This window comes from Piliocolobus tephrosceles, chromosome 6, assembly GCF_002776525.5.
Source record: "Piliocolobus tephrosceles isolate RC106 chromosome 6, ASM277652v3, whole genome shotgun sequence".
Lineage (NCBI taxonomy): Eukaryota > Metazoa > Chordata > Mammalia > Primates > Cercopithecidae > Piliocolobus > Piliocolobus tephrosceles.
Window position 1 is genome coordinate 39,056,445 of NC_045439.1, and position 9,174 is coordinate 39,065,618.

Here is a 9,174-nt window from a genome sequence, read left to right on the forward strand (position 1 = left end):
TCTTTCTTTCTTTCTTTCTTTCTTTCTTTCTTTCTTTCTTTCTTTCTTTCTCTCCTTTGAGAGACAGGGTCTTGCTTATTGTCCATGCTGGAGTGCAGTGGCACAATCATAGCCCACTGTAGCCTCGAACTCTTGAACTCAGTGGATCCTCCTGCCTTAGCATCTGGGACTATAGGCACACCACATCAAATCAGGCTACTTTTTTTCCTTTTGTAGAGATGGTGGTCTCACTATGTTATCCAGGCTGGTCTCAAACTCCTGGCCTCAAGCTATTCTCCCACCTCAGCCTCCAAAAGTGCTGGGACTACAGGCATGACCTCCATTCTCTCTTCTGTTCAGCAACTTGCTGTCTCTCACCCTAGGTTTCTCTGTCCCTTTGACAGCTATCCCTTTCATCTTGCTTCTGCTCCCAGGGTTTTGGGGTCTAACTCTCCCAAGTTATCTGCTGGGGTTGGGGAAGAGACTGGACCCTCCCATCTGTTACAGTTGGGAAACCATTCTGGACCATCCCAGAGAGATCAGAGACAAGAAGAGCAAGGTGTAAAGTCAGCCTCAAGGCCCGGGATCTGGCGCAAGTGATGAGATCCATGCAGTCATATCAGGCTGCTGCAGGAGAGTCCCTGTGAGGTTCCCTTTCCCTCAGCCCGGGTCCTGGGGGCTGGGAGCGTCAGGGGCATCTGTGCAGGTCCTGGGGCCTAAGTCGGAGTAGGAGGGCCAGAGGTCTCCACATCCCTGTGCTGTGCCACCTGTCTCAGGCCCTCAGTCCTCCTCAGTGTGTTCGCCTGGAGCCTGGATCTGTTCTCTCCTGCCTGGGGGTGGGAGATATAGGATAAAATGAGGGGGTGAGAGGCTGTGCCCCTTTCATTCTACCATCTTGTCAAGCCTGCCCCTCAGGCTGGCTCTGACACCCTTCCTCTTCCATTCATCCCTCGGTAGCCACAAGGCAACTGGAGGCTCACCTTCACCCTGCTGGGATGTCTGTGGGAGTTTTGTTTTCCTGAGGGCCATATGTGGGGTTATTATTGCCACCGGATTTCTTGGCTCGCTAGCTTGGTGCTCAGGATTGCAATGAAGACCTAACCTGCTTGACAGGAAGGGCTTCCTGGAGGCTGCCGAGAGCAGGGGCACAGTGACCCTGCATCGGGTAGGAGGTGGTGTAAAAGCAGGAGGGGGCTGTCCAGCAGCCTGGCTCTGTGCCAGAAATGACAGCTGCCCTTTCTGGAGCCTTAGCTGTATTTTAAGTAGAGTATACGTACTAGTTCATTCATCCTCACAACAGCCTTCTGTGGCTATTACTTCCATTATCCTCACTTTACCTACAAGGACCCTGAGGCACAGGGTGGTTGGGTAGCATCCATTAGGTCCCACAGGTGGAAAGCATCAGCCAGGATTCCAACCCAGGCAGTTAGGATCATCTGGGGCCCCTGAGCTTGACCAGCTGGCCATATTCAGACCTGTGAGGCATGGTTTGTTGTTGGATGACCCATGAGGGAAGAGCCTGCATTAATTTTATGTGACTTCAGGTTTCTTTGAGTTCATTTGCTTAGCAAATTCATTGAACACCTTCTATATATGATGTATGAATACAATGAATATGTATTCATTCCACAAGGATATTTATTTATTTATTTTTGAGATGGAGTCTCACTCTGTCACCCAGGCTAGAGTACAGTGGTGCTATCTCGGCTCACCGCAACCTCTGCCTCCCAGGTTCAAGGGATTCTCCTGCCTCAGCCTCCCGAGTAGCTGGGATTACAGGCGCATGCCACCACACCTGGCTAATTTTTGTATTTTTAGTAGGGACATGGTTTCACCATGTTGGCCAGGCTGGTGTCGAACTCCTGACCTCAGGTGATCTACCCACCTTGGCCTCCCAACGTGCTGGGATTATAGGCGTGAGCCACCGCACCCAGCCTCCACAAGTATTTTTTTTTTTTTTGAGATAGAATCTTGCTCTGTAGCCCAGGCTGGAGTGCAGTGGCACAATCCCGCTCACTGCTACCTCCACCTCCCGGGTCCCGGTTCAAGCAATTCTTCTGCCTCAGCCTCCCGAGTAGCTGGGATTACAGGCACGTGCCACCATGCCCAGCTAATTTTTGTACTTTTTGTAGAGACAGGGTTTCATCATGTTGGCCAGGCTGGTCTTGAACCTGTACCAAAGGGAGTGAGGCAGAGTAAGTGCTGTAGAAATTCAGAAGAGGAAGAGAGGACTTGGGACCTGAGGGGATGAAAGAGATTTTGTTCTGAAGGTAACCTGTAACCTGGTTTATACTCACGGAAGTAAGAGGAGAAAGGCAGGCCTAATAGAATGAATGGGACCTGCAAAGGCATGGAAATGAAAGACAGGAAGAGCTGGATTGTGAAGAAAAGGCTGAAGATGTCAACTGGGGTAAGGTCATGAAGAATCTTGAATGGCAGACCAAGGATGCTGTTGTGTTTCATTAGGAAATAGGGAGCTATCGAACATCGCTTTTTTTGTTTTGTTTTGTTTTGTTTTTTGAGACAGAGTTTCACTCTTGTCCAGGCTGGAGTGCAATGGTGCGATCCCTACTCACTGCAACCTCCACCTCCCAGGTTCAAGCAGTTCTTCTGTCTCAGCCTCCCAAGTAGCTGTGATTACAGGCACATGCCACCACATTTCAGCTGAAGCAGGCCTGGTCACATTAATACCTACCCACCCTTTTTTTTTTTTTTTGTATTTTTAGTGGAGACAGGGTTTCATCATATTGGTCAGGCTGGTCTTGAACTCCTGACTTCAGGTGATCTGCCCATCTCCGCCTCCCAAAGTGCTGGGATTATAGGCGTGAGCCACTGTGCCTGGCTGCTATCGAGCATTTTTGAGCAGGGGAGTGACATTCGGTACGTATGTCTAAAAGATGGGTAGTCATGTGCAGGGGATGAGTTTTGAAGTAGAAAGCAAGAGATATTGGTTCTAGTCTCAGCTCTTCCATTTACTGGCCCTGAGATATAGGACGAATGATGTCCCCTCTCTGAGCTCTAACTGTCTCACTGCAAAAAAATGGGAGTAAAATTATCTGACCTTCACTTGAATCTTTTTTATTTTATTTTATTTTTTAATTAATTTATTTATTTTGGAGACAAAGTCTTGCTCTGTTGCCCAGGCTGGAGTGCAGTGGCACGATCTTGGCTCCACTGCAACCTCCACCTCCCGGGTTCAAGCAATTCTCTTGCCTCAGCCTCCCAAGTAGCTGGGATTACAGGCGCTTGCCACCACCCTGGCTAATTTTTGTATTTTTAGTAGAGACAGCGTTTCACCATGTTGGCCAGGTTGGTCTCAAACTCCTGATCTCAGGTGATTCACCCTCCTCGGCCTCCCAAAGTTCTGGAATTACAGGCGTGAGCCACTGCACCCAGCCTGAATCTTAATTATGTAAGATCCATGACAAAATGTGAATGAAGTGCTTGGAAGACCACAGAGCAATGCACAAGGATGGGTAGGTATTAATGTGACCAGGCCTGCCTCAGCTGAAATGTGAGGTTGGGATTCCCAGACAGGTGTGCATACTACAGATGTCATCTCTTTAACCTATGTCTCTTCTCCCACCTTGGAGAGGGGATCAACAGAGATGTGAAGCCACTGGCAGCTGGCAGAACTGGGATTTATGTTCTCAAGCCCCACCTTCCCATTCTTGATCCAGTCCCACGCCACCCTCCACATGAACAGGACATGTCATTTAGAGAGGGCCTGCCCAGGAGAGGCCTGTGTCAAGGCTACAAAGCACTGGCCTGTGCAACAGTCACTGTCTTCAAGAAGTTCACAGGCTAGTTGGATCATGAGAGCACGTTCCTCAAAAAGACGTTGGGGTGGTACCTGATAAGGGACCAGATAAGTGGTGGAGACAGTCACTGGTGGAGGGCAAGGAGAAAGTAGAGAGAAGCAGCATGGGAGCCGGGCCTTGAAGACTGGTGGGGTTTAAAAGACGGAAGCGGAAGGGAGCCAGAAGGACAGGGGAGGACTTTCCTGTGTCAATCCATTGGTTTCCTCTCAACACTGAAACCAAACACCAAAACCCCATTTAATGGAGCAAAGACAAATGTGACCACAATGAGAGAACCACCTCACACCCATTAGGATGGCCATTATAAAAACAAAACAGAAAATAACAAGTGTTTGGGGCGGATGTGGAGAAATTGGAACTCTTGTACATTGCTGATAGGGAACGTAAAATGGTGTGACCATGGTGGAAAACAGCACAGTGGTTCCTCAGAAAGTTAACTACAGAATTACCATATGATCCAGTATTTCCACTTCTGCATATGTACTTGAAAGAGTTGAGAGCAGGGACTCAAACAGACCTTTGTACACCCATGTTCATAACAGCCTTATTCACAGTAGCCAAAAGGTAGAAGCAACCTAGGTGTCCATCAGTGGATGAATGGATAAACAACATATGGTGATATCTACAATGGAATGTGATTCCGCCTTTAAAAGGAAGGAAATTCTGGCTGGGCACAGTGGCTCATGCCTGTAATCCCAGCATGTTGGGAGGCCAAGGTGGGCAGATTGCCTGAGCTCAGGAGTTTGCAACCAGCCTGGGCAATATGGTGAAATCCCGTCTCTACTAAAATACAAAAATTAGCCGGGTGTGGTGGCGTGGGCCTGTAGTCCCAGCTACTCAGGAGTCTGAGGCAGGAGAATTGCTTGAACCTGGGAGGCGGACGTTGCAGTGAGCCGAGATCGCACCACTGCACTCCAGCCTGGACAAGAGAGTGAGACTCCGTCTCAAAGAAAAAGAAGGAAATTCTGACATGTGCTGCAAAATGGATGAACCTTAAAGACGTTAGGCTGAGTGAAAACTAAGCCGGTTATGCTAAGCCAGTCACAAAAGGACAGTGTTTGTATGATTCCACTTATATGAGGCACCCAGAGTAGTTGAATTCATGGAGACAGAAAATAGAATAGTGGTTGCCAGGGCTGAGGGTATGGGAAATGGGAGTTTGTATTTAATGGATACAAGGTTTCTGTTTGGGACAATGAAAAAGTTCTGGAGATGGTTGGTGGTGATCGTTGCACAACAATGTGAATGTACTTAAGGCCACTGAATTGCACACTTAAACATGGTTAAAAAATGGCATGCACACACACAAGGACAAATGTGATGGGTCACTTACATCTCAGAAATATGAGTGACATGGAACTGTTTGAGAAGTGGAGCAAGAAATGGGGTCCCCAGTGGATAGGCCTGCTGAGAAATCAGCAAGTAGTCTAGAAATGGGGTTGATTGGTGGACCAGGCCAGCCGACTCTTCAACTGACCACAGATAATCCAAAAAAGCTGTAGGGAGTACAGACACCTCCCTCTAAGTAGCATTTGGATAAAGTTGCAGAGAAGTCAGTGGGGTGGATGGGTTATTCTGTTCTTTGCTTTGCTTTTTGTTGTTGTTGTTGTTGTTTGTTTGTTTGTTTTTTTGGAGACAGAGTCTCTCTCTGTTGCCCAGGTTGGAGTCAGTGGAGCAATCTTGGCTCACTGCAACCTCTGACTTGCCGGATCAAGTGATTCTCCTACCTCAGCTTCCCGAGTAGCTGGGATTACAGGAGCAGACCACCACGCCTGGCTAATTTTTGTATTTTTAGTAGAGACGGGGTTTCACCATGATGGCCAGGCTGGTCTTGAACTCCTAACCTCAAGTGATCCGCCCGCCTCAGCCTCCCAAAGTGCTGGGATTACAGGTGTGAGCCACCGCGCCCGGCCCTCACTTGTCTCTCTTGTGCCCCCCGCAGCCAGCCCCAGTCGGCGCCATGGCCTCTGCGGAGCCCCTGACGGCGCTGTCCCGCTGGTACCTGTACGCCATCCACGGCTACTTCTGCGAGGTGATGTTCACGGCGGCCTGGGAGTTCGTGGTGAACTTGAACTGGAAGTTCCCAGGGGTCACGAGTGTGTGGGCCCTCTTCATCTACGGCACCTCCATCCTCATCGTGGAGCGCATGTACCTGCGGCTGCGTGGCCGCTGCCCGCTGCTCCTGCGCTGCCTCATCTACACGCTCTGGACCTACCTGTGGGAGTTCACCACCGGCTTCATCCTGCGCCAGTTCAACGCCTGCCCCTGGGACTACTCCCAGTTCGACTTTGACTTCATGGGCCTCATCACCCTGGAGTACGCCGTGCCCTGGTTCTGCGGGGCCCTCATCATGGAGCAGTTCATCATCCGCAACACCCTCCGCCTCCGCTTCGACAAGGACGCTGAGCCCGGGGAGCCCAGCGGCGCCCTGGCCCTGGCCAACGGCCACGTCAAGACTGACTGAGTAGGAAGCGGGTGGGGGGCCTGGGGATCTCTCATGGAACTCAAGGACAAAGAGACCAAGCTGGTGAGGTTGCCCCATCCATGCAGCAAAAGCCCTGCCCCGGCCAAGTCTCAGCCCTGTAGGGCACACAGAGCCCCCTAACCTCCCCCGGGGTCAGTGTTGGGGGGCCGTGGTCAGGTGTTGGGGGATGGGGTGTGGAGGCAGCAGAGGGACATTGGGAAGGGCCCATGGGTCCTGGCCCAGCTCAGGGGTTGGTGCCAGAAGGCCTGTGGCTGAGCAGCGATGGACTATGTAGTTGACTTTGGAAGCAGCAGGCCCTGTCCTGGCTAAGGGACAATGAGAATGGGGCCGCAGGTGGGAGGCAAGGCCTGACCTCCCTCCCTCCGATCTGGATTTAGTTAAGCTTTGGCTGGTTCCATTAGGCAATATTCAGGTGCTTGCTTGCAAACAATACCTCCCCAGGGGCCTGCTGAGCTGCAGCCGAGGAGAGACTAGGCAGCCAGGAGGCTGCGTGGCAGCAACGCTGGTCTGCAAGGGCTGGGAGACCCTCCCTTGGCTCCTCTCCCCTCCCCCAGGGCCCTGCGCTGCTCCCTTGGCCTTCTGGGGACCCCGTGGTGCTGGATTCCCACCAACCTTGGGCTTTTGGAGGTTTCAATCCCCGTGTGTTCGGTGGCGTTTCCCCCTTTTCTGTCTTGTTTTTGAGGCCTTTACCACTAGCAGCTCTTTATCCACATCGTTCGCCACACCTGCCCCACCCCAGCTCCCTAGCCAGCACAGGAGCTGCCGGAGATGGAGCCCTGAGACACCCTCAACCCCCACCCCCTTGCAGCCCTTCCCTCCACTGTTCCCGCTGGCCTGATGCCTGAGGAGTTCCTGAGTTATACCTCCCTATCCCCGGTCTAGTGGGCTGTGGCAGTGCTCCCTTCTCAGTGGCTAGCTGAGAACAAATGATGCCCTCCAATGCACAGGCAGGCTGCGATAGGCGCTGTGGATCCCCAATGGTGACCTAGAGGCAAGTCAGTTTGGTGGGGAAAAGGCAGAGTTCTAGGTCCTCTAGTCCCTGCCTGGTTTATTTTCAAGCCAAAACCAAGCAGTTTAGCTATCTATGGGATGGAGAAGCCAGGTATCCAGTGTTGGAGACCGATAGAGAATGAGAGGAAAAAAGAGAGGAGGACCTTGCAGCTGTAGAAGGCTCCTTGGAGCCTCCTTTGTGGGAGGGTATCAGTTCTGGTTCTGCCATAGCCCCAGCCCTGTAGCAGAACCTCAGGGCTGCCCCTCTCCCCAAACTCCTCCCAGCAAGGCTGACCCTTTGAGCTTACTCCTTAAACAGTATTAACCCTGCCACACTCATGGGCATTGGCACCTTGGTTCCCCTGCCCCACTTTGCCCTGTGACAGGTCCATTGCTGGCAGTGGACAGGTGAAATACTTACTCCAGCCTACTGGCTCTGACTCTCACTCCTCAAGGGGAAGGGTCCATTAGAAAGTGCCCCATCCCATGGTACATGGTCTCTTCTTGACCACAGTAGGACTCTTAGGTAGAAATTAGCCTTCCCGTTTTCATGAATCATTACAAAGTGACGATGTCACCTGTGGAGAGAATGTCCTCTTCCCTGCTGGCTGCCCTGCCCATACTGTGCCGATAGCACAACCCAGGGTGCAGGGTGTGGTGGGGTGGGCCACAGTTGTGTTCTAGGTCTGAAGAAAAGCTTGCAGACTCTGCCTTTGGCAGGATTTTCTGCAGTTAGCCCTGTCCAGACCAGAATGAAGGGTATTTCCTAGCCTATTTATTGGGCAGGCTCCTCAAATCCAGGGATGAACTACTTTCTGCAGGGGCCAGCCCTCCTTTTGATTTTATTGTGGCCCCAACTCCAGGGCTTTGGGGGTTACAGAGAATCAGGCTTCTGGTGGGAGTAGATCGTTTTCCATCTATAGATGGAGAAAATTCCAGGAGGAGAATACTGTCTGGCTTCTCTGTTCCCTTTGAGCAATTGTTTCCTTGGTTCTCTCCCCAACTCCATGTTGTCTTAGTCTCCCAGCACCCCTTCAGGCCTTCCATGTGGGCCCCTAGACCACACTAACCACCTTCACACTCGCATTCTACAGCTGAGTCCAGTGGCCAGCTTGTTGATGCCTCCATAATTCTCAGCCAGAGCAAGTTCTTGGTTGGCCCACCAGGTCGTGCTGCTCCAGATGTTGCCTTGTGGGCATTCCCTGGCACCACTTACTCTCTGGGTCCTATAAGTTTCCAAGTGCAGGAGGTCCTGGGGGTATGCCTGTGTGCCTGGCAGCATCCAGCATTGTGTTTCTGCTCCATCTAGGTGTCCCATTTCTCCAATTGCCCCTCATAAGGCATCAAACCTCCAACAAAGGAAGGCAACAACCCATGGCCTGACCACAGGATCTACAGGTTCAGATCTCACCAGGAATAGCCCAGACTTCAACTCTTGCTTTTTTGAGTATCAGGGCCCAATTCCGTTAGTGCCCAGGGACTCAAAGTTTGGAATAAACCCAGCCCTACCAAGCATTAAGGGTGCTGGTGGGGGCCGGGCACGGTGGCTCAAGCTTGTAATCCCAGCACTTTGGGAGGCCGAGGTGGGCGGATCACGAGGTCAGGAGATCGAGACCATCCTGGCTAACATGGTGAAACCCTGTCTCTACTAAAAAATACAAAAAACTAGCCGGGTGAGGTGGCGGGCGCCTGTAGTCCCAGCTACATGGGAGGCTGAGGCAGGAGAATGGTGTAAACCCCAGAGGCGGAGCTTGCAGTGAGCTGAGATCCGGCCACTGCACTCCAGCCTGGGCGACAGAGCGAGATTCTGTCTCAAAAAAAAAAAAAAAGGGTGCTGGTGGGGAGTGTTTGCTGGCTATTCGTGAACCTCTGGTGTCCTGGGCCTCTCTCCACTGGACA

The 9,174-nt window shown here is 51.7% G+C and overlaps 1 protein-coding gene across 7 annotated transcripts in view; it reads left to right on the plus strand.

Annotated features, from left to right (window-relative positions):
- Positions 1 to 8,928, plus strand: part of TMEM229B (transmembrane protein 229B) — a 43,415-nt gene extending 34,487 nt beyond the window's left edge. For 6 of the 7 annotated variants that reach the window (XM_023182321.2, XM_023182287.1, XM_023182294.2 and 3 more), the window contains one exon: positions 5,743 to 8,928. In XM_023182321.2, coding sequence (XP_023038089.1) covers positions 5,761 to 6,264 — 504 coding nt within the window. In that variant the 5' untranslated portion in view covers positions 5,743 to 5,760 and the 3' untranslated portion in view covers positions 6,265 to 8,928. The remainder of the gene's footprint in view (positions 1 to 5,742) is intronic. The other variant, XM_026455986.1, reaches the window with a different exon arrangement.
- Positions 8,929 to 9,174: the final 246 nt, after the last annotated feature.